This window comes from Cavia porcellus, unplaced genomic scaffold (assembly GCF_034190915.1).
Source record: "Cavia porcellus strain 051 isolate PalLab524CR breed Dunkin Hartley unplaced genomic scaffold, mCavPor4.1 scaffold_11, whole genome shotgun sequence".
In the NCBI taxonomy this organism is placed as follows: domain Eukaryota; kingdom Metazoa; phylum Chordata; class Mammalia; order Rodentia; family Caviidae; genus Cavia; species Cavia porcellus.
The window spans coordinates 71,614,908-71,640,977 of NW_026947494.1; the positions used below are offsets into that span (position 1 = coordinate 71,614,908).

The 26,070-nt window shown below is 39.8% G+C and overlaps 1 protein-coding gene across 4 annotated transcripts; it reads right to left on the reverse strand.

The window, feature by feature from the left end:
- Positions 1 to 122: 122 nt before the first annotated feature.
- Sdcbp (syndecan binding protein) lies at positions 123 to 26,070 on the reverse strand. 4 transcript variants are annotated; one of them, XM_005001212.4, is made up of 9 exons: positions 25,931 to 26,070; positions 13,276 to 13,341; positions 11,040 to 11,118; positions 10,396 to 10,496; positions 5,561 to 5,719; positions 4,019 to 4,194; positions 2,932 to 3,103; positions 2,158 to 2,249; positions 123 to 1,197 (listed from the first exon to the last, which is right to left on the reverse strand). In XM_005001212.4, the coding sequence occupies exons 2-9, from the start codon at positions 13,324 to 13,326 to the stop codon at positions 1,143 to 1,145; spliced, it is 885 nt and encodes a 294-aa protein (XP_005001269.1). In that variant the 5' UTR covers positions 13,327 to 13,341; positions 25,931 to 26,070; the 3' UTR covers positions 123 to 1,142. The 4 variants fall into 4 exon arrangements, with proteins under 4 accessions (XP_005001269.1, XP_003464444.1, XP_013002091.1 ...); XM_003464396.5 differs by having other exon boundaries at positions 5,561 to 5,722; XM_013146637.3 differs by having other exon boundaries at positions 5,561 to 5,722; positions 11,040 to 11,136; positions 25,931 to 26,037.

A 26,070-nucleotide genomic window follows, 5' to 3' on the forward strand; every position in this document is an offset into this window, starting at 1 on the left:
GGCTGTCCTCAGGGCCCCTGGGAGAGGGAGGACTGTTTTCCATAGCCAGAGTAAGTTTCACATATCCATCCATGCACAAATCTGGAGACTAACCAAGTTCCCCAATAAGAAACACACTGAAATTTAACTTTTATTTTTACGTTTAATTGGATAGCATAAAACAAAATGAAGAAACAAAAATCAGGACAAATGTCACTGTCATTTTTTTTGCAGGGAGGAATCAGTAACATATTAACAGGGAAACATTCTAAGGCCATATCACAGTAGCTAGGCTACAGGTTAAGATTCAAAAGCCAAAATTAAGTATTATCCCACTTAATCTACAAATGAAGAGTCCAAAGTTTATTCTGTAGAGTGTAAGAATTTTCACATTAAATACATAGTGACTTGTTTTCAGAAACAATTTGCTACTATGCACTGACTAAAAAGTCTCAAATATAAGCAGCTGTGTCAAAGCTCAGAAGTATCAGTAACTAGTGTACATTTCAGTTTAATACAGAACTACATTTTGGGCTTTACAAAGGCAGCAATGATTATATTTTGGCTTTTATGCTAGATGCTTAACATAGTTAAGGCAACAGTCAAGCATGTTAAGTGAAGGTAGTTAAACTTTAAAGACAATCGTAGTCTCTTGCAACCTGCATATGCTGTGTAATGCTTACATAGAAATGGTACCAGTGTACCTTACTGGTGTTTACACACAGAGAACTTAAAAAATTACTGGACACAGTCATACCAATATACCATGGTAACGTGGGAAATGCAAAGATACCCCAGAACTGAAGTAAGACTAACAGCACTGTGCATTCCCCGAGAAAAATCAGCGTGACTAGTTCTCATGCAAGCTTCACCCTGATCATGATGACTTATGGGAGTATCAGGTTTCCAGCAGAGAACTGTTCCAGGAAAGTCAGTAAATCTTGTGAAGGTTTCACATGTGTAAAACCAGGATAAGGCTACAACTATCTTGAAATCAGAAGCAGGTATCAGATGAAACAGTTAAGATCCCAGCCATGATGTGAGACAGAAAGGTCCTCATGCAGCATATGTTCCCTGGCTCCAGGAACGCTCCATTGTGCGATGCGGAAGTTGCCGAGGAAGGAAACTGGAGAAGTGCAGTTGTGCTTCTGTTGTGCTAAGACTTAAACCTCAGGAATGGTGTGATCCATCAAGCTTTTCATAATGCTTGGTGCCATCCTACAAGACAGTTCCTTTCATTATACACTACGGTTTTCTCAAAAATGTTACGTTAACCCAAGAAAATTCAACTCCAATTTAACAGGCAATCTATAAGATCAGGAGAGAAAGAGGACAGTGTTTTCCTGAGTTCACATCTAAAAGTCTGTGTCATTCTAGTTACTGGCAAATACTCAGTGTGAAAGGCCATCTGTATCATGGCTGAGTAAATTGGATAGGATATAAATAAGACCTTGTATACTCAGGTTAATAATAAAAAAAAGGACAAGGCTGTGATGAGTTGGTAAAAGAAACGGAGTGCAGGCATCTGTCTTCCAGTGATTTAAGAAAAGGAAACCTGAAACAGTCTTTAGTTTTTTTTCTTTTTCCAGAGTAGCTAGTTGTGTTCAACCCAAAAGCCAAAACAGACAAAAATTTTATCCCAAGGGCTATGTTATGACTTGAATTTCATTTCCACACCCATGATAGAAATTCTGAAAGCAAAATTCCAAGTTAGCTTGGCAAAAACAGCTCCAAAAGCAGCCAGTATTAAAAAGCTCCAGGGACAGTAACCCACGCTGGCCCTCTTCCCTTCTCTTCGCTCGGCTTTTCAGTCCAGGCCTGTCCTGAGGACCGGCCCCGGCATCACACACTCCATCTACCTTTTCCATGCTGAAGAACAGAAACTGTCCCTAACACCCCACATGAAGAGTTTTCCACTAAGCAGATGAAGTGGGGTGGGGGCACTGCAGACGTGCTACCGCCTCTTTTTAACTTTTAACCTATGTGTTGTCAAAATGCAGAATATAATGAATTTTACCCCATTCTTGGAAAGTTATGAGGGGTCACCCCTACTGGTCAATTCCTCTGATTTAAATAATTTAAAATTTCTAGGTAAATACCAGCATCATTCCTTAAACAGAATCGAGGATGTTGGAATTACAGGAGAATACAATGCTTAAACTCAGCTGAGAAACTTACCGTTTAATAATATGTTCAAAGATGAAAGCAGGCATGATTGTTACAGTAACTATGGTCCCAGATGTTGAAAGTATGTCTGCTATTTGAGAATCCTGAGGAAACACAGAAACAAACATGAATTTCACTGAAGTTTTATTTAATAAATGTGAAACCCCTACTCTTGGTAAAGAAATATACACCATATATCCCAATTATGTTTTGCTACTAAATCTCCAAAACTACCGTGGTGTTTCTCATTTTATTCTGCTTTTCCTTCCAGGTTTAATTCTACAAAACACAAACGTTACAGCTATTTGGAAAGCTCCAAGCTCCCTGATCTGAATGCCCAGACCCAATGAGTTCACTCCTCGGAGTGAACAGTTTCCCTGTATGCAGTAAAATACACTCAGTAACTAGCTTTTCTAAGGTTTATGAAGGAAGGTCTTAAAACTTACAAATCTCAAGACAGACAGTACTTTATGGAGGAAACTAGAAACATACAGCCCTAGCGTGATCCACAGGTATTACCCAGTTCCTGCTTCCTTTGGCTGGAAAAGCTGGACTACCACTTATCACAGGGTCACCAACCTTTCCAGTGCTCCTATTACAGAGAATTCTAGCTGAAGGCAGTCCAACTTTCTTGCTACAGAAAGACAATTCTAGGTAACATCATGCCTCTCATTCCTCCCGTTTCCTTATTTTGTAGGTCAGTGTGAGCACAGTTCCATCTAACCTGTCAAAAGAAGCCACTTTCTAAACACGCAGAGGCCACCCAAGCCCAGGGCTGTCCCTCACCTTCAGTCCGATGACATTCTGCCCGTTGACTTCACAGATGTTATGCTCAGTCAGAAGGCCGTTCCTGGCAGCCGAACTGTCCTTCACGATGGATGTTATTTTTCCATTTTTAAAGATGAAACCAACATGCCCAGTACTGTCCTTGTGCATGGTAACTGTCCGTTCAAAGGGCCTATAAACATGACCAAAAGATCCAATTTAAAATTTAATTCCTAGGTTAGTATTTGCGTCAATTTAATAAACCATAAATTTTTCCAGATTTGGCTCTTTATTATTAGGAACACTAAATATTTACAACTTATATCTCTGATAAAGTGTATACACAGAAAAAATGATTTGGCCAACTAATTAAGATTTTGATTAATCACCAGATAGCTGAACATAATTCTTTATGCAGTTTGACATGCTTTTTTCTTTAAAATTCACCATCTTTTGAATTAACAGTGAGACAGATTTTGAACTAAGCCACAGAAATAAACTGAATTTTTATTAATTTTTAGTGTCTCCTACAGCCTAACTGTTCCCAGAGTATTTTTGTAACTTAAAACCTTTATAGTGTGCCTCACATCTTGGTTTTGAAAATGTTATGCCCCCCATTTATTTATTTGAACTGTAAAAGCAGCGAGACTTCAGTTTCTCAACCCCTATTTGGAAAAAAAGACACATGGTAAGTAGCACTTAGGTGCACAGAATTCAACTTGAAGGAGGCCTCTAGTTTCCATCCACACAAGCAGGACCCCGCATGTGATTGGCATGTGATTGGGCTACACTGGGCATGGAAGCCATAGCATGTGGAGCCAGAGTTTACATGCCACTCGTTCTGAGATATTTCTATTTTCTAGAGCAACGCAGACAGGCAGTAGCAAAAGGACAAATTACTATGGTCTCTGAAATAAGATGCATGCGCATAATCAGAATTCCACCCTAACAGCTCAAGCTCTGTAAATACCCGCAGCCCACACATCCAGACTGCAAGGCTCATCCATGACACTGCTCGTTCTCCACAACAAAACACTACCGAGAATTGAGAGCCCCAAAGAACAGGAGACTGGCCAGAACTTCATCGCAGTTCTCCAGGAACACCTACCTGTCACGGATGGTCATAGTGATCTTCTCTCCAAAAGCCTGTTTGAGCACCTTGTGGGCTTTATCCGAACTCCAGCCTGCACAGTTCTCGCCACTGATCTGCAGGACTTGGTCCCCAAATCTCAGACCAACCAATGAGGCCGGAGAATTAGCCTGGACTAGCTGAACAAATATGCCCTAGGCGATAAAAAAAATGATTGGCCACCTGTTTAATTATGCATGATTAAATATTAAGTGTTTAACAACCTAAAGTGAAGAACATGTTAACTATCACATGGCCTTTCAATAAAGAATCAACGAAATACAGAAAATTCAAATACTAAGGAACTCCATCTACAATAGGTGTTCTTCTGGAAACCCTCAAACAGATGTTGAACAAAATATAAACAAACATAAAAATAAAGCTGGGGACATAAAAGCACACTGACAAGGTGGACTTCTCTGCAGTCCTAAGCTGGGTCAGACGTGACCTCTGCCGTGGGTCTGTTAAGGTGGAAGACAGGCAGCACAACCACCAGGCCAATATGCTTTGGCCACTTGGACAAATCCCCTGCAGGGACAAACGTGGTAAAGGGGTTACATGAAATGTCATCATTTCAGGATGAAGGAAAGCAGACAGGAAGTTCTGGCAGATGAACAGCAGGAAGGGAAAACAAGCACCTTTAAGTCAGCACTGCCAGAGCAAGCACACTAGTCTGTCCTGAATGAGCTACCGTATGCACTGACACAAACATCCTCTGCCCCTCCCGAGTGGACAGGCAGGGTGGGCGCTTCCTGCCACGCTCAGACCATGGGTTCCAGCACAGAAGGCTTACTCGCTCGCCGCACTGTCAAGAGCGAGGACTGGACACCTGCAGCACACCCTGAACAATTCCAATTCCTCAGAGCAGCCTGTTCTCACGTCTGCGCAAGCTCAGGTTAGAGGTATGGCACCAGCCATTTAGGGAAGCAACGCTGGGCCAGGTATGCAGCTTGGCGGCATCGCCCCTGCCCAGCAAGCAAGAGGCTGTGTCTCAGGTCCCCGGCCAAAAACCAGGTAATGCTGGTAACGTAAATTAATGGCTGCCCTAATTAAAGAGAAATCTGTTCAGAAAATGACCAATTAAATTTGCATTTCAAGGACAGAAATACCTTGCAAAACCATCTCACAAACTAATCATAATTTGCTTAAAAACACAATAATTATATTCTCAGTGCTGTTTTTTCCTTAATTTTCACATATGCTATGCTGCTTCGATTCCAGGGTTCCATTAGATAAGCTGTGTTGCAAGGGTATGTCACTTAGTGTATGATAACTAGTGAACTTTAATTTCAGTTAAAGTACTCAAAAAGGAAAAAAATCAAAGTGATGTGGTCAGAAGTTGTAATTCTCCAAAATAGTGCATCTCAAAGAATGCAAATCTAAATTAATAGATTGGTGATATTCTTAATTCTGGATATACCATTATAATAATTAAAGCATTTCCATTTTAAGATATTCTAACATTAGTCACAGTATACTATAGGATATTCAGATAAACTTAAAGATATTAGAAATACTTACATTATCTACTGATTTAAGCCTGAGCCCAATTTTTCCATCTTGATCCTTACACAAAATGACTTCACGAATCCCTTGTTTTATTTCTGCTCTCCGAATTCCAACATCGTTACCTGTTACAGGAGCCACCATGCAGTTCACACTGGAAGGTCTTGCTACCAGCTGCTGACAAGAGCACACAGTGTCAACAATTAGAAACAGGACCCTGAAGACAATCTGAAGTGATTAACCAGAAGATAGTGAATTACAGATTTCCAAAAATTAATCCACAAATAATTTATTTCAGTAAAGTTTGATGTCTGACATAAAGGACAAATTTATTAACCTACATCTCTCCCCACCATCCTTATCAATGTAAGATCCTCATTAGCTTTGGATCCGGCACAGCCCTCTGAGTCATCTGAAGTGATCAACTAAGATCCTTCTCCACATAAGATCACCCGCCTGGTTGTGTAAATCTGATCAGTGCATATGAGGTCCTGGCTGCCTCATGGCCTTTTGTTCCCCGTGAACGAGGGGTCACCCCAGCTCCCCACTGAACTGCCACTTTGTCTCTTGCTCTTTCATTCTGCCCTGACTGTAACACCTGGCAGGAGACTGGTGTCCCCTGCAGGGGCTCCTGGTTACTTATCCTTGTAGAGACCTTCCCTAACACAGTATCCAGCAGGCCCCAGGCGATCCAGGTAATCCCTGTACAACCTAATCTCTTCCAGAACAAGTACCAACAGTCTTTAAGAAAACACCACAAAATCTAGCACCTAGGTGATGTACAAGATGTAAATTTCACAGTGTTTGGCATCTAATTAAAAAGCAGATGACATACGAACAAACTGGAAAATGTAACACATAAATCAGGAAGGAAATTAACAGATTGAGATTATAATGATAGAAATCATAAAATTACCCAGATCTCAAAATAACATTAACTAGGCTCAATATATTCAAGGATTTAAAAGACACCATGAAAAGAGAATGAAGAAGAACCACATTTTCTTTTCCTGTCCCATGTAATCAATCTTTGACAAAGGTACCAAGAGTGTATACAAGAGATGATCTCTCCAATGACTGGTATTGAGAAAACTGGAGATCCACAGGCAAGAGTAAAACAAGTTCATGGTACACCACAGATACAGACTAAGTCCAGAAAGATTAAAGACTTAATCATGAGACCTGAAGTCATAAAACAACTAAAATAAAACAAAACTCCTTGATGTTGATCTTTTTTTGGTTATTACTTCTTTATTTTTCTTTTTGATACTATGAACCCAGCAGCAAGCACTAAGCTACAGTTCTATTTCTTTTCATTTCGTGACAATGTAATCCTCTGCCACAGCCTTCCTTGTACCCAGAATTATAGCAACATACCAACTACACCCAGCTTAATGATCCTGACAATGATTTTATGAATATGACACCAAAATCCCTGTCAAAATAAATAAATAAACAAGTGAGACCTCCAACTAAAAAGCTACTGCTGGGCATGGTGGCACATACCTGTAATCCCAGCACTTGGAAGGCTGAGGCAGGAGCTACAAAACATAAGCTCAAGGCCAGCCTGAACTGCATAATGAGACCCTGTCTCAAACACACACACAAGAGAGAGACAGAGAGAGAGAGACTTAAAAAGCTACCTCACTGCAGTAGAGGCAATCACCAAAAAACCAAAACAAAACAAATAAAAAACCCACCAAACAAACAACAAAAACCCAAAAAACACCACCACAGGAGAAAATCTTGCAAACCATTTATCTGATAAAATATTTAATATTCAACATACATAAGAAATGCATGGAGCTTAAAAGCAAAAAAAAAAAAAACCTAACCCAATTAAAAAAATAAAAACAAGGAAAGACCTAAATAAACATTTTCCTGCAATCAACCTAGAGGTGCGTGAAAAGAATACTCACAATCACTCATCAAGAAAATGCAAATCAAAGCCACAAAATGAAGTCCTACCTCACATCTGTTAGAATAACTAGTATCAAAAAACAGAAGATAAATGTTGGTGAGAATATAAAGAAAGGGACCCCTCGCACCTGTTTGTTAGTGGTGAAGTAAATTAGTACAACCATTATTGAAACACTAGGAAAGAACCTCACAAAATTAAAAGTGTAATTACTATAAATTAATCTCACTTCTGAGTATATGTTTAAAGGACATAAAATCACTATTTCCAAAAGATGGTGTTTGCTTTCCCACATTCACAGTAACCAAGACTTAGAAGCAAACAGCTATTGAAAAATAAACAGATAAAGAAATGTGGTATTATATACAACAAATTATTATCCACCCACAGTAAAGAAATCCAGCTATTTTAGACAATATGGGTGACCCTGGACATTTAAGTGATATAAAGAAGATGCAGAAACAGATACTAAACTGTCTGATCTTACAATATATGACATCTAAAAGTGTCAAATTCATATAAGAAGAAACTGGAAAAGTAGTTAACAGGGGCCAGGGAAGGGTAGGAGACTGAATAGGGAAATGCTTGTTAAAATGTACAGACTTTCAGTCATGAAACAAATTAAGCTCTGAGGACTTAATATACAGCATGGTGACCATTTAATACTGTGTTGTATACTTAAAATTTGTCCGGAAGAGGACTTAGTGTGTTCTTATCATATACTAAAATGGTAACCACATAAGGGGATGGGTGTGTTCCTCAGCTTCATCATGTTATCATTTTATAGCACACACACACATACATAGATGCCTTGGAAACACAAAATTTTAATTTGCCAATTACATCTCAACAGAGCAGGTAGGAGGAGAGGAACAGATGGAACAGTAAGGAAAGACAAACATATGTGAAACTAAAGTAGAAAGGATTAACAAAATCTCTACCAACAAATATAAAAGGAAGGAAAAAGGAAAATCAAAGCTTTGAAAGACTATAGAAATGTAGATATTTCAAAAATGAAATGTTTAGGTTACCCGCTAGGTATGGGGGAGGTATTGTTTCCTAACCTGTAGATGAAACAAAAAATATGCATAGTGAACACAGAAACCGTAAGTATTCGCTAGGACTCCATGACCATGATGTAAGAATCACAGTAGCTGTGACTCTTCTTTTCTGCTTCTATTTGTGAATTTTCTATAAATACAGCAATCAGTGTTTTTCCTTGTATCTCTTTTTACCTTAATATAGGAATTGTTAATAATGCTTAACTTTGCACTTCTGCATTTAAGATAAAACTATTAAACTGGAAAAAGGAATCCTTACAGAGGGGTAATTACAATTACCATCACACCGCCATCCATTCCACAACCACACTCAGGGGCAGTGGCTATCAACTCTTTCTAGAGAAAGGGTGAGCACGTTTATCTACATAAAGAGTCACTGGCTTCATTCTGTACACCCAGGAGCTTGAAGAGTTTTTATGTTAAAGGCTACAAACAAGATATCTATAAAACAGAACAATGCCTCAAAATAAATGTGACCGAGCTCTTTTAAAAAAAAAAATTTACTAAATCTTGATTTTTAGGAAAGGGAATGCATCCTTTATAAGGAGAAGGTGTAAGTTATTGTCATCACATGAAGCTGAAATACTCAGAAGTGTGCGGGTAGGCAAAGGAGTTTGGTGGGAACAGGTAACAAGCTGCCACGTCAGTGCAAATCCGCTCCTCTTCTTTCTACTTGGTGATTGCTGGGGCTGGAACATTCGAGCTATATTTTCCTCTGCTGGCTGTTTCAGCTTGGCTTCCTCTACAGGCCAGACTGGCAGGATGAGCCCCTGCTCCTTCCTATTTCCCACACCGCTCAGCGCTGCAGTCTCGCCCTGCACCCTCGCCCTGCACCCCTGCAGCAGCAGCAGTCACCGCACTCCTGCTCTTCCTGACACTCGGAACTAGCCTCATCGTCACCCTCACAGGGCCCAAGACTTCCAGCAGTGTCTCCTCTTCCGAGGTCTGAAGCCTGTCTCGGTGGGACTCTGCGCCACGCATCTAGATGCTCCCTTAACCTCCTCCCTGTCCTGGGGAAAGCAACTGTCTGCAGCTACACTGGCGCTCCACTTGTTTTCTCAATTCGCCATCCTCTTCACCTAGGGTCCCTAAATTATCGCTGTTGAACTGCTATGATTTGTCTTCCTACATGGATTTTCACTGACACTATCAACTTGTCAGTACATGCTTGGTAAAGAAATAAATGCCCAGTACTGCTTTAAGTGCAGGGCTTATGGCAAGAAGGTGGACATGGATTGTATAAGGAAGTATTTAATTTCAGTTATAATTAGGGGCCATGAAGTGCTATGCTCTCATAGCAGTGACTTCAATAGAAGGTTACTGGGTATGTTCTATTTAAGTCCACAGTACCCAGAGTCAGATCACAAGGAGCTCTGGATTTCAGAGGACAGTTAAGGATGAGTAAACAAATATCTGACAGATCTGCATTGATGATTAACCTAGCAACAGTTTAATATAGTTTGAAACAAGAAATTACAGAAAATACAAAACATTATTTCTGAAACTACGTTAGAAGTAGAGAAACTTAGTATAGCTAAACTTAGTATGGATAAACTGAACACAAGAAAAACGATAGAAATAGCATCACTAAGTTTGTAACTGACTAAATAAAGACGACCAAGGAGAACAGAATGGACTAGAAAAAGGCATCTGAATATTTAAATCCTAGTAAATTCAGAGTCTAACAGAAAAGCACCTAAGTAATATCCATCGCTGTTCATGTATGAGATTAGTTATACCTCAAGATTTTGTGTAGAAATAACACCCAGAAGTCTAAAATCGGAAGTCAATGGCTGTGACTCACGCTGCAGAGCAGCGAGCTCTAATAAGTCCGCTCGAAGCGTGGCTTGAACTCAGGTCACTCTACATACCCCCTGAATGGGTGCTCCAGGGACCATGGCACGTATTTCTTCTTCATTTAAACTCAAGCCCATGTACTGGGAAAGCTCTGGATACAGTCTGGGATAGAGACCTAAAATAAATGACGAATGAACAAATGAATGAAGAAAAGACCCTGGAAAAACACTCAAAATGAGCACTCTTATTATGGCTCTGCTCACTTTACACCATACTTAAGTTTTAAAGACTAGGGTAACTTAAAGCAGAAATTTGGAAGGGCATCTCATCTATTTTACAATCAAAATGAAAAATACAGAAAATGTTTAAGGTGGAAATCATAAAATGTGAGCAATCTAACTGAAACAACCTCAGATGCCTAGGTCAGGCTATGCACAAATGAACCCAACCCAGTCCTGCGCTGGGAAGTTAAGAGGTTGGACTCAATTTTCATGGACCATAAAACACATCACATTCAGTTTACTTTCTTGATTAAATAAAGGGCTATTTTTCAAATAATCACAGTTTCCCTACTGCTACTAGTTTGCCACAATTTTATTTCATTATCTCCAAAAACAAGAGAAAAATAACAAAAGAATCTTGAACTTCCTATTACAGCAAAAGAAGACATAGTAAGTTATTTCTGACCTGAAAGATTAAACCCAAAGTACAAACTTACTTCCATCTTGTGAGATGGGGGCAGAAGCTTCAGACAAAATCGCTAGGTTGGCAGGGTTTGCAGAAAAGGCAGTTTGAGCCTAAGAGAAAAGAAAATTCTAACATGCTATCAACATTTAGTATCATTTAATTTACAAGTTAAATCCAGTACTTTCAAAAAGAAACAAACTTTATGTTTTATCCAAGAAAGCTTTATTTCACTTTAGCAGTAAGTTTTCTGAAAGAAATCTGCACACTGAAAGACGTATTTCATATTCTAAATGATTTTAAGACTATCACACAACTGAAGAAGCACCATTCTACGATATTTATGACAGCACTTAACAAAACTGCTCTGAATTAGTTATGTATTCTCACAGAGCATTCTAAACTGAATGGTAACACATTTTGTATTTCCATTATTTTTTTACTAATTAATCCAAATAAAACTATGTAAAGAAAAAGTTCAATCATATTCATATGAAAAGCTACATATAAACAAAAACCTAAAGTTCATACTTAAACTGATTTACCTTTTTAGCATATATCACTAAAAGAATCTTTATCTCAAGTATAAGAAGTTAATTACAAACTATTCGAAAAGCACACTCTCACCACTGACATAAAAGAATGGCAAGTAAACATGTGACACTGCTACCCCTGGTCAAACAGGTTTGTCCTCTTACAGGGTTCACAGTGGGGGTCAATTAAGTATCCCACTGAAGGAAATACTCTGTCCAGATAGAACTTTCTGAAATAACTATGTGATTTTAAAGACAAATTTAGTAGTAAGTCTAATAAATAATCTCTAAATATAATTATTTAAAAATATGTCAAATTAAGACAGTTTATAGTTATATTTCAATTTACCTATGAAATCAATGTCAAGAATACTTTCAAAAAGAGATGGGAACTTAACTTAAATCATTATAGCCTACACAACCTTGGTATTAAATTCATTAGGGTTGTAAGTGTTCTGCTATACTATACTTGTGTCACATTTAATATTGTTTTATTACATAAGTATTCTCAAAATGCAGCATGAAAATTCTCATAATTGTAAATAACAATCTGCAAATTCGAAGTGTAATTGAAAGTTCTTTCATCAGCTATCAACTGAAGAGCTAGAAGCGAGTTGGATTTTTACTTTCCTTGAATTAGTTACAAACAAAAAAATCTTTTCACTTCTAAAAAGAAATGAGTTATCAAATTATGAAAAGACATGAAGGTACCAGTGTGCATGCCTGCAATCCCATGACTTGGAAGGCTGAAGCAGAAAGCTCATTAAGAGTTCCAGGCAGTTAAGTTCCCACTCACTAAGAGCAATAACCCCAGCTGCATGTACCTTACTCTTAGTGCTTTTTCTTTTGCTTCCACCCTCAATAAGGCCAATCTTTGACCTAAAACACATTCTTCATGTTGCTTAAGACTTTTCCTGTGATTTTATAATAAAATTTTTCCCCTTAGTAATCAACTATATAAAGAACTAAGTCTTACTTTATACTGAGGGCAGGGCCTCAAGCAAAATGACTTTTAGGGTAAGGAGTTCTGAATGAACAATTCAGAAAGTATCTGTAGAATACCAAGGTGAAGTTAACACACAGCTGGAGAGACTGCAGCTTCAGAAGACACGGGGTGCAAAGCAAGCCGTCAGCAGAGGGCCCCTGAGACACTGCCGGCCGTCACCTTGACACTACCACTGTGGATCCCGAAAGCTGCAGCGGCTCGTTTAACCCTACCTTCTTTGGTGGCAGAAGCTGGAGACGACAAAGCTAACAACACTTAAAGGGCTGTAAATAGAAACACTGTCGTCTCCACTGCAGTCACTGTAAGCATGGACAAGTGACACACCTGCTGCTGACCTCTGAAAGGAAAGAAACTTTTCCTCGTGCTAGAATACTACTCCTCTAATAGTATGTACTCTTACTCTTTCTGGCCTCTTTAACACTCCTAAAGAAATTACGTCTAAATATTAAAAAAGAATCGATATTACTCAAAATCATAAGTATATGTCATCTATTTAAGTTCTGTGCAATTTCAGTTTTAGTCAGAAAAAAGGCTCTTGGAAGAGTCTGAGCGAAACTTTAAACATCCCATGTGTATTAATTCAGAATAAAATGAAAAATAGTTTTTAGTCGACAACAAAAGGTTTATGATTGTAAAAATGAATCAATGTATCCACTAGTTAAGTTTTTTGCTTTAATTCACAAACTAGAATGTACATCAAAGTACATTTTAAAAAATGAATTTAAACATACCTGAATTACTTTGTCTACCTTCAAATCTTCAAGAGATGGATACAGAGACATTTCTGCAGGATTTTTCTAAAAGGAAAAAATATGCAAATGTCACAGAAACTCACACAGCATACACTGGCAGCAACATACACATAAATATGTTCAATTGTTTAACACCAGTAAGAAAGCTTTTACATTACTAATCATGGAAAAACAAAGGACAATCCAGGCCATACCACAAATTAACTGACATTTTTATTTTTTAATTTTTATTTGAAAGAGAATAAAACCAAGCAAAACAGAATAAAGCCAATCAAATCAGTGCAAGTGACATAGGACTTCAAAACAATAGCAAATCAACAGTGGCTATCATGTCTCTTGTTGACCCCAAAATAGCTGCAGATACTCCCAGACATAGTAAAAATCAAACAAAACAGAATAAAACTAATAAAAACAAAACAATGAATGCAATAAAAGACTTGAAAGCAAGGTAACAGTAAACCCAAAATGGCTAACATATCTTGTTATCTTTGAAACAGCTACCCACTCCATCAGATATAATAAAATCAAACAGAACAAAACAGAATAAAATCCAACCCAACAAAACAATGAAAATGATACAGGACATCAAAACAAGATGATAAGGAATCAACAATGGTTACCTGTTAGCTGATATTTAAGGGTTGTTCACAATTATATCCACCATATTTTCAACCTACCTTCAAATAAAAGTCTCTTCCTTTCGCAAGTTTACAAATCCAAAAGGAACATGAAATCTAGCCAGTTTATAATTCATATACTCTAATAAAAAATATATATTGAGAAAAAAACAGAAAATCTACAAGAACACCAGTTTACACCAACACTGTGCAACTAAACACTACCTTAAGAAACTAGCTTTAGTACAATGCTTTTCAACATACGTTTTCTTCTAGCAGCAAAACCTAAAAGCAGATCATGAGGTATCCATATATAAAACCACCATCATTAAAAACCACATATACAGGCAAATATATGCAACAATAATACACGGTGTATCAGAAACTTTTAGTTGACACTTTTATCTTCCAGAGATAGATGCTAAGAGAATGGGGAGGAAGCGAGGACTTTTTGTCTTTACTGTTCAATGTATCTTAATAACCAACTCCTTTTTATAACAATTTAAAATAAAGTTCTCTAAAAATATGACATGAATACATTAAACTTAGCTATTATGCAAATGAATGTTTTCACTGAATCCACAAAACAAAGTGTATCTTAAAAGGGTACAAGGTCTGCCATAAATACTTCAGTCAACCATCGAGCTCCCAACAGAAAATCCAACCCTTTCTGCCTGCTCTCCAAAAATGAAGCTGGGCCTTTTAAAAGACCGCTCCTTTGTGAGCTGGCATGAGTCCTGTCAGTAGGAGCAGCTGGAAGTACACAAGATGGAGGAGGAAAGTTTTATCTCTTCCTAATTCCCGGGCACTACTCTAGCCAGGTCCTGCAGCAATGGCTGCTCTAGCGTTTCACGTTCCACAGGGAGAAGATTCTCAAGTGCGTAGCAGCAGCACAGCAGAACCACCAGTGAGGTTATCCCCTCATGAACAGCTTCCCCAAACACTCTTTTCAGGTGAGCGTTGCAAGGATCTCCACAGTACAGCATTGTGGAGTGTTCCACCAGTACCCATGAAGCAACATCTTGCCCTCTGTTGTAGTCAAGGTTTACAAGGGAAAAGATTTAATCCAGGACATACAATCACAGGGTTATTTTATAACAGTCACCCATACTCAAGTAAAAAGGAGTGCAGGAGATCGGTCCACACATTAGAGACCCAGAAAACGCAATCAAAGGCCTCGATCCCACAGTAATGTCCTCCAGCTGTCCAACTGGAAGACTGGAGCTCACAGCAATGTCTCATGCAAGTCTGTATCACAAATCTGCATGGGGAAGGCCCCAAGGTCAGTGGTGAAAGCTAGAAAGTCTGTGCCAGCAGGATAAAGGATCCACACTGAAGCCAAAAAGCGACACTCAAGGTAAAGATCAGAGCTCCCCTGATGAGTACTGGTGCCATCCTCAAAGACAGCAAGACCCAGAGCTCCTTTCATGATGATGGTAACAGCCGAGTTCATATGAAGAAAACCAGCACTGATGAGCTGATTGGCACGCTCCAGGAGGAGCAAAAGCACCCCAACTTCCCCTCCAGTTCCCTTTTTATGCTGCTGCCAATAGTCTTCAAGTGGGCCATTCATGCCCAGCACCACTCAGTGCAGCTGGGTGTTACAAATTACCATTAGTTAATGCATCACACCCTTGGATCTTCCCACATGGCCCAAACCAACCTCTAGAGGAGAAGCTTCTTCCTGGGCTGTTCGATCTGGCCCTAGAATTAGTGACTATTTATTTTTTCTTCTTTGAGACAAGGTCTCGCTCTGTAATTCAGGCTGTTCTTAAACTATGGAGCCGAAGGCTACATAATGAACGAAAGCACAGCAATCCTCTCACCTCAGCCTCCCAAAAGCCAGGATTACAGGTGTGCACCACCATGCCCAGTACCCTGATGTTCTTTAAAGGACTTTACTTTGTACTGGCTAATCACTGTCTATTCAACCATGTTAATGCTGATAAATTTACTAAACTCACACTGTTAAAAATCTCTATGGTTTCAGTCTTCTCCTTGCAAAGTAAATGCTAATTTTTTAACTGATATCCTCCACACACCATGAAATTAATTCTACTGAACCATACAATTCAATGTTTTAGGGTGTAATATTGTGCAGTCATCCCCATTTAATGCTGGAATATGCCTAATCCTCTCAAAAAGAAATCTCATGGCTTCTCATTCTACCCAGCCTTCATTTGAAGACAACCACACAAAAACTTCCTGCCTCTAGTTACATATTCTGGACATTTCATCTAGGATCACAGAATTCATGGCCTTTTGTATCTGGCTTCTTATAAACAGCATAATCTTTTCAAGGTTCGTCCATATTGTGGCATGTATCAATTCTTTTCATAGCTGAACAATATTCCACTGTCTACAAACATTTCTACTTATGCATTCATCAACTGATGACATTTAGGTTATTTGTACTTCTTGGCTATCATGAATGATGTTTCTAATAGTGTTAGTAGACATTTTCAGTATTAGTAAATAATGTATAAGCTTACACAAGGTTTCACGTAAAGATGTATTTGTTTTCTTTTTGGTATACAGCAAACTGCGTAACTGCTGGGTCACACAGTTACTCTAATTTTTTGAGGGACTGCCACCAAAGCAACTCCACTCATTCCATCTTTTCAACATAGAAAGCCCCTTCTGGTCCTTGCCGCAGTCCAGGAAGTTTGTATTTGTAATTCCAAAGGAAAGCTACTGGAATTCTAGTGAGTTAATTCCAATCTACCACTTCTAGCGCAACCCACAGTGAGGATAAAGACACTAAGGTATACGTATAGCTGTGAGGAGCCAAGGGGTCCTAAGTCCAGCAAGGGTGATGAGTAACCAGAACCAAGGCCCTGACCCAGGTCCAAATTCTCAACCAGGGAGCGGCTTGAGGTTAAGTGACTTCGAGAGTGGCAGGAGTGTGAGAGTGCCATGTGCTGGGCGAGGCAGCGGCCCGAGATCAGCAGTAAGCACAGAGAAGGACACGCATAACCCAGTTCCAGGTAGCACCTGATGTTCTGGGGTCAGTACTCCAGCTCTGACGTGTAACAGTGTTCTGATGTTAACATTTTTATAGTTACCAGTAGTTACGCATTTGTCTTTGACTTAGACATCAGAAATGAAGTTGACTTACATACTACTCTGTCTGTACATTTACTTTGATCAGTGAGCCTTACACTTTCATGTGCTTTTATGTCACTACAATGTCCTTTAGTTTCAACCTAACTCTCTCTAGCACTATCTATGATAGCCTTTTAGCTTTTCTGGTTTTCAAGGGAAATACTGCTGTTTCATTTGTGAGGAACAGTTTGACCAGGTATTACATTTTACTGGAAGTTTTTCTTCTTCTTCCTTTTAATACTTGGAATTATATTCCTTTTTGTGGCCCATAAGATTTGTTTAAAAATTTGCTTACTGAGTCTCTTTATACATGATGAATTGCTCTTTTGACTCAAAATTCTTTATCTTTGATTTTGCCAACGTGCTTAGTGTTTCTCATTGTGAGTACCACTGAATTTTTCCCATTTGTGTCTGAGCTTCTTGAATCTGCACATCCATTTCTCTCTCCTGATTTGGAGTACGGCCGTACCGTATTTCTTCAAATAAAGTGCTTCCCCCTTTGTCTGCTCTTTCTGAAACTCCCATACGTGCGCCAACACAGTTACCTCGATGCTGTCAGGTTAGTATTCCAGGTTGCCTTTACATTTTTGTTCTGTTACTGCCTCTGGCTAGGTAATTTGAAATCACCTGCCTCTTAGTTCACTGATTCCTTCTTTTACTAAACAACCTTGCTGTTAAATCCGTTTAATAAATCTTTCAATTTACTACTGAAGTGCATTACTAATGCAATTTACTGTTGAAATATCAAAGCAATTTACTACTGAAACACAATTTAGTTACTGCATTTCTCAGCTCCAAAGTGTAACTGGTTTTGTTTTTGCTGATATAATCATTTTGTTCATGCTTCATTTTCCTAAGATCACCGAGCATCCTTATTTTTTTTTCTGAATTTTCTGTGAGGCAATCACATAAGTGCTACTTAGAGTTGGGGGTTTTTTGAGTATTTTGTTCCTTTGCCTGTGTGGTTCCTTGTGTGCCCCTCCGTTTTATGCCTGGATCTAAACAGTCTCTATAAAAGCAGCCATCTCTCCCAGGCTTTACACAAGGGGAAACGTCTGTCAGATCTGCACAGGAAAGACCACTCACTCACCATCCTAGACTTTAGGTACCTGTTGAACCCCTTGTGTAAATCATCTTTTTCCTGTATGTAAATGTTTAGAAAGATTCACAGGTTTCCCTTTGTACAGATCTCATAGTCTTTTGTTCTTTCAGGTATTTATCTGTAGTTCTTCAGGTTATCTGAAGCTGCTGCAAGCTACCTGTCTCCTGTTTCCAGGAGCCCCTTTCTAGAGGAAGTCCATGGTTTGCTGTAATCCAAGACAGATGAGACAGAAACCTGTCCTTTGGGCAGCTCTTCAAAGACCTGAACTTATTTTATTTTCCCCTCTTAGCACATGCCACTCTTCTCTCTCTCTTGCATCTCACAACCAGAGAGAGAATCAAACTGTATTAATTACTATCCACTCACTGTGGCCCTCTAGAGCGGTCGCAAGCAATCCAACTCTCCTTTACTCTCAGCAACTACCAGGAATCTACATACAGCAGTTCCCATCAGTGCTTCTAAGACAGGAACCATCTCTCAGGCAGACCAGTGAGAAGCTGAAATACTGGACACTACCTAGGCTGACTTCTGTCAGCGCTCCAAAGCAGGGAAGGGAACAGCCAGTCCCTGAGCAGCCCGCTAAAAAGTTAAAATATTAGACACACTCGCACCCCGATTTCCTTCTCCAGGGTACAGTTACAAACTGAGGGCTTTCCTCTGCTATTCCAGGCTGAACCAAAGGGGAGACAGTGGTGCGTGAGTGCTAGGTTACTCTGTGGTCACAAATCATTTACTAAGCATACATGAGTCACATCACCCCACGGTTATTAGGACTGAATGCCAAGTTCAGGCACAAAGTGCAGCACCTGTCTTCAGTGCTCCCCACCTTGCACCCTCTTTGACAGTGCTTCCTTTCAGGTACAGTAGAACTCAGTTCTGAGGGCAGACCCTTCGTGTTCTGTGTATGTGTCTCAGCCCTTTCCTTGTCAGGGAGAAGTCAGGAACCAGACGTTTCCTGTGCTCACAACATGCTCAGCTGAGCGTGGTCCACAGTAAGCAACCGGAGTGAGTCTTCCTACCAGCTATTAGGAATCGTGCTTAATGCCCGCCTCGGGCAGTGATGGCGGCTCTATGGCACGGGTGCCACACAGGCCGATCTGTGTCACTAAAAACCATACCATGTCCACCGTCACTGGCCCAGGGCAGGACAGCCTCCTAAGGCCTGAATTTCTCACAAGATAACCTGTGAATTATCAAATCTGTATCTCTCGGAGCAAGGTCTGGGGTTCCTATGCTGCTTTCCTGCTGACATGACTTTGCTGCAATATTCCGTACACCACTAAAAGAAGCCACCTGATGGAGTTAAGAAAAAATAAGATGTAAGTCTAAGAACAGAACAAAACCTCTTGCGAGGGCATAATCACATCTGACTTAACGCACAGGTAAATCAACGCCCCAGTTTTCTAGTGGCCTTCCCTTCAAACAAAATCTTACTTTAAGTTTTCGACTATTTTAGTAATACAACAAAATGAGTATGTCATAAATGAAATAGAAAACAGGTTGGAACAACTACTAAAATACATTTTTAAAAAATGTTACTTGGTACCGTTTTTATTTTTTGGACCTAACTACAAAATCCTATTGTCTGTACGAAACTGGACCAATTCAATGAGTAATTTCCTTTATTCCTCCAGAGAAGTTTCACTTCAAAAAATATTAACTGCAGTAGTTTGGACAACTGTGATTAGAAATACCTAACTCAAGCCTAGAAGAGAAATGGAGGTTCAGAATTCCTTTAAGATAATACTGCTCTGATTTAAAATTTTGTACAAAATTAGTTTTAGATATAGTTTAAATGTGGTTGACCTTAGCTTTCACCATTTTTCTCAAACACAATCCACTTCTCAATGAATTTACTTTCTTAACCTCATTTCCTTCAATTTCTTTCCAAGCATTAAAACACTGTAGCCACGAACTATGTCTGTTTGCCAGCCCGGTCACATGCTTCTACCACACCGCAACTTTGGAAAAAGATGCCTTTTCTTTCCGAAATGTCCTTCCAGGACTTTTCTACTATGGAAATCCTAGTCAGCTCTGAGGCTGACTTCAAGCTCCACTTTTCAGTCTCTGATGACCTCAACCTGACAGTGTTAGCGCCTCTCAATTTAGCCAGTTAATCTACCAGACTGCGTAGTTAACATGCAGAATCTGAGGACACACTACAGTGGATTTATGAAGCACAAAAGTTTATCAAAGTCATCAACTGTTTGTTATAAGTTATCTTCCAGTTTCTACAGATCTCCTAAGTGCAGTGCCTAGAGTTCACAAAGGCTGCAGAGGCCTGTGTATTGTGTCTTTGATCTGATACACTGTGTCAGAAATATTTAGCCTTTTTTTGAAAGACCATAAAGCTACCCTAGAAAGTTCCTTCCAATTATGACTAGAATTTACCATAACCAAAGAGATTCAGAGGGTTCTGAAAAAACTGTGTCTATCGAACACTATTACCATACCAACTGAAAAACTGATTTTGAAGCCTTCCTTTCAGTTCAACCAGAGGTGGCAAACCTACAGCATTGGTGCTGCTGTGGGCTCCTTGTATCATTGGAAGCTCTGAAAGGTTCAGAGTCACTGAACTAAGCAACCAATAAGATCCTGTTTCCACTGTTTCTGAGATCAGTAGGCAACAGCCCTACCAGAGTTTGATCACAACCTTCCTCATCATAACGGCTATTTTTCACTGGCCTAACTGCTGGGAAGAATTGGTGCTGTCAACCTACCTTAAGCCTGGTTTGGCCCAACCTACACCCCGAAACTTTGATACTCTTCATGCATTAGAGGCTCTTGGACCCAGTGCATCTCTGGACCTTAGTAAACAACCCAAACTTAGTTTTTAATAAAAATAACATTTGCTTGGGGCTAGGGATTTTAGCTCAGCGGCTTAAGAACCTGCCTGGCAAGTGCAAGGTCATGAGTTCGATCCCTGGTACCAAAAAAATTAAAATTAAAAACAAAACAATAACATTTGCCAATGACTGTGGTAGTTTTCAGGCATTCATCAAAACATCATCAAACAAGGCTTCCCACCTTTTGCCCCTCCCCCCAAAAAACCAAGAAAGCACCAAAAAACTGCCCCACATCAAATTCTCAGTTGTCCCTCAATCTTCTCAGAGCAGTGTCAGATTTACTCCCTTATCTTTAAATATGTGCACAGATCAAAGGTCTCCATAGCTTAAGAACAGCATGTGATGTTTCTGAACATGTAGATAATCTCCTCTCTAGACACAGTGTTCTCAATAATGAAGTATGAAGCACACTGGTAAAGTCTGCTGCATAAAATACCACCTGGAATGGTAATAACCACTGGCCTCGCCCTTCTCTCAAACTTCTATACTATACAACTGGCCTCTTAAAAATTATATGTGACCAAGTTAAAATAGCTGTTTGCACATTTTAATCTATTTCAAAACATCTTAGGATGATAAAAATTCAGGACTACAGAATTAGTGATCTTAAAAAAATACAGTGGCAAGACTCAAAAAACCTCTAAACCCTAGTCCCACTTCTGACATCAATTTAGGCTGCACTCCAGAGTACAAACTTAGTGTATGATATACTTAATCAACATCAGTGAAAAACCTTTTTATAAGGCAAAATCTGGGGCATGTTGGTTCTTTAAATAGTTACTATCACTTAAACCATATTGCTTTAACTCCTCAAAAACAAAAGGTTTGAACATTCTAGTCTCATAAATTATACCCATTTGAATGGGTATTCATTGAAACCCAGCATATCAAACTACTCCTTAAAATAACAATTAGCTTCAATTACTATAAAATGAAAAACACTAGAAAGTATCTTACAGTGGCACAACAAACGATGAAAGGCACAGAGCAGAAGCCTCAAGTGCCATCATACTGTATCAAAATAACAAGATGTAAAGTGGTTCTTTACAATTATGTAAGAATAATGGGAAATCTCGATACTGTTCTAATAAATGTGTAAGTCCTAGCACCGGAAATTGAAGACCAGGTCCTGGGTGGGGAACCAGAACCTCAAGGTGAAGCCTAGTTATCAGGGCTGAAGAGACCCAATTTTAAATTTTGCGTTTCTTCTTTGAATAGTTCTAGCTTAAGACTGTTTTTCTTATGTTTTCAAAGAAGAGAGAAAAACATCTCTAATAGCATACAATTGTTCTATCTCACAAACATCACAGAGTTCACTAGAACCTTTTGTACTTGTGAGGTGTGTTACGGGATCCAGTGAACTTGTTTTTCCTGAATTTCAAACATTTGCATTATTTTATCTGTGTAGGAATGATTATCACTTACTACTGCAAACTATGCTTTTAAAAAACAGAAACAAAAATAACAGCATTGCCTAGAACGATGATGCAACAGTAAAATAAATCATCGTATTATACATCAGTTTGTATTATGCGAACGAAGTATTCTTTCAAGAAGGTATGTCTGAAAATTATCACTTTTTTTCTTTAAGCCCTCACTGAACACTATAGAAAATCTGGAATTTTGCCTTTTTTACACATAGTGGCAGAGAGGAAAAGCTCAAGGATAAAAATTTTTAAATAGTAGGTACATAAATTGATCATGTAAGTAAAATCTCAGATCATGAGTTTCAGATAAGGATTTCCCAATTGAAATTCCTCAAAACTAAAAATCAAAAGAAACATGTTTTTTTCAGTTAGTCATTCAAAAGGAAGAACTTCAACATACAATATTCTGAGAAAAGCCCCTGGACCAACCTGTTTTACTAAAAAGATACTACCATCTTCTTAATGTTTTGTATCTGTACCAAAATTGAGTTGGTATCGTTTGTCAGAGGTTAAATGAAGACAGGTGTATAAACAAAGGTGACTGGAAAGAAATACTGAATTTTTTTTAATAATTTCTGTGCACTGATAGAAATTCTTCAGAAGTGCACAACAAAAATGATCATATTCTACAAAATTGTAAGCCGTTAACGTCTTCAAAAGCACTGTATTTTGATAATGGAAGCACAAAAACTACCAGACAGTAATTCAAAACCTATATGATACATATTTGAAATCTGGAATCAGCATGGTTTTGACAACCTAAGTGCAAGAACTAAAAGCAATGATAGGGTGGAGCAAATTAGAGATACTTGAAATCTGACAGAACCCTTATAAGATAGGTTCATGTATTAGGTTTACTAGTTGAGACAAACATGTTGCCCATTTAACATACATATATAATATATATATTATATATTCTCAAAACCAGAAAATTGATTTGTGTTGAAATTGCTCTTAAAATTTCCAGTAGTTGTTTTCACTCTTTTTGTTTCCATTTTTGCAAATTATTCATAAAATGATCTAAAAATGTAAACAATAAAGAGCTCCTTGGACTCACATGATAAAGCAGTGACCATGTTTTCAAACAGACTGAGGGCTAATAAGCATTCCAGGGCATTCACACTTTCCAGAGTCCTAGCACTCGTCTTCTTCCAACGCGGCGTTTCTCAAACTTGTCTATCCTCAGATTAGAATAACCTGGGCACCAGTTAAAAACAGATTTCACGGAATGATTTAGGAACTCTTCCTTGAAACAAACTTCTAGAGATCCTGATGATTAGCCACGAGAAACACAGCCATATAGTACAGAGTCTACTCCAAGTAGAACAATTTCTTCTTACATGTGGGATTCCACCTCCGACCCACTGGATTATCAAAAATCAAACGTGTTGTAGAGCAACACTCTGACTGCAAAACTTGGAGATACAATCACACATTACTCATCAGAGTTCATGGAAAGTGAGTTTGCAGTATTTACCAAAATTAAAAATTGAGATACCTCTTCAGCTCTTTAGACTCTACGTGTATTTGCAGAGAGAAAACAATCCGTGGGAAGTGTATTCACTGCAGCCCGCATAACAGTAATAGCAAAAGACTTTTAACACTCCCGGGTAGGTCACTAAAACACTTAAAAACAGTTGGCTATCAGAGGGAATACAGCTGGCTGGAGGACACAACCAAAGATTCTGTGGAGCTGTAAGGATTTCCACTGTATGCTATTGTTAAGAGGATAAATTTTGAGCCATGTGACTGATTATCCCCGCTCAAACACTAAATTTCCAGTAAGTATGGGCAACACTTGGGCAGTTAGTAAAAGCCAGTATCACTACTAATGGATATAGAAAATACTTTAAAGTTGTTTAGGGAGTCTCTTGTTAAAAGCTCTTGGCATTTATCTTTAAAAAGTACCCAAGTCTGACAACAACAATAAAAAAAAAAGTAGAGTCAGGGTCATTTCTGAAAGTTTTGGCCCACAGAGGCAGAACCAAGGAGCTCCTATCTCCCCCACCCCTAGGAATTTACCTGTGACTCCATCTTCCCCGCCCCTAGGAATTTACCTATGGTGCCAAACAAAGACCAATGGGCTACCCGTGCATCCCTAATGTCCCCTTAGGTTCCACCCCAAACCGAGGCTACTTATATACCCCCCCACGCCATGTGTCGGCCAGAGAAAGCCGGACTCCAGCGGGGATGGTTCTCTCTTTCCGCATTCTCAGAATAAAGAGAACTTCTCATCTTTTGGATATAATCTTATCAATTTCAAGCACCTGTTCAATTCAAAATACATTTTCAATCATTAGTAATCTTTTCTGTATTTGAGTTTATAAAATTTCTTGTAGTCCTCAAAATATAAAACTTCGTTTCCAAAAATCAAATGTGGATTATAGAGCACTGACTGTATACTGATGCTTTTAAACGATTAGCCCTTTTTATTGTGCCACAAACCGATTTATAACAAATAGTATTTATGTATCATTTAAGGCACAAAAGTTTTACAAATCGGGCAGCAGACAAGACGGAAAGCCATATTTTGTTACTGTTTTGTCTTCAACCTCAAACAGGAAAGTGAAAAGAATAAACGAATTACTCTCCCCTCCCCCTCCCCCAGGTTTTTTGAGACAGGTCGCTAAGTTGCTAGCTTTAAGACTGGCCTTGAGGTCACCATGCAGCACAAGGCGGCCTTCAACTCCCAAACCACTGGTGCGATTTCGGGCGTACAATACCATATTTACTTTTCAAAAGACAACTGACATGGACTGCTGCTATTTTCAATGTAATTGTTTTTAAATCAACGGTTTTCTCTCCAAAACAAACGGATGTTAACACTGGGTAAGCCTTGTATATCTTCAAATAAAGAATTTAGTGGAGGAGGAATAAACAGACATGTACATACAGATTAGATAACCCTAGAAACTCGTTGGAAAAACACATCATGATTGAACAGTACCACTTGGGTGAGACTTAAAACTTTCCGTATCTCTCTGCCCTCACTTTCCCAGGGTTACGAGGATATCCAGAAACGAAAGCTCTGAGTCACCAGCTCTCAAGGGGCATTTCCTTCGGAACACACCCGGCTTGGAAACGTTTCCCCTTGGCTCCAACTTCTCCGTAAATAAGCGCAGCGAACCAGCTCCCCACCCTCTCCAGAGAGCCCGGGCTGCGCCCGCTAAGCAAACATCTCCCTCCTCCGTCCCGACCCGACCCGACCCGACCCGGCCGCGGAAAGAGGACCGGGACGGCACGGACGCCGGCGTCTCCCCCCCGGGCTGCCCGCCGCGCCCCGCCCTCAATTCCGGGCAGGACCCAGACCCGCGGGGGCGCAGGCGGCGGAGGACGCCGCTCCCAAAACTTCTCCAGGGCGGCGGGGCGCTGAGAGGAGCGCGGAGCCCCGCCGAGGGGGCGTTACCGCCCCCGAAACCGCTTTGCACAAGGGGACGCTCGATTTCCGTTAGCGCCGGGCCCCGGCTCCTCACGCCTGGAGCCCGAGCCCCGCGCCGGGACGCGGAAAGGCGGCCCTCGCCCCTCACAGAGGCTCACCTACACCTCCGCGTCCTCTCGCCGCCACCGCCTCCGGGCTCGAGCACCGACTTCCGAGACCCAAGGGAACCGAAGCGGCGCGCACCGCACGCCGGCCGCCAGGTGCGTCACCGCGCCGCCCCTCCCGCCTTCCGCCCGCG

What these genes read in the sequence shown, in the direction of transcription:
- Sdcbp (XM_003464396.5), bottom strand. Translation starts at nt 13,326, where the DNA reads ATGTCTCTGTATCCATCTCTTGAAGATTTGAAGGTAGACAAAGTAATT. An exon ending in CTGGAGCACCCATTCAGGGG is followed by an intron (nt 5,723 to 10,395) that starts GTATGTAGAGTG and finishes TGCTCTTGTCAG; the next exon opens with CAGCTGGTAGCAAGACCTTC. An exon ending in TTTGAACATATTATTAAACG is followed by an intron (nt 1,198 to 2,157) that starts GTAAGTTTCTCA and finishes ACTGTCTTGTAG; the next exon opens with GATGGCACCAAGCATTATGA.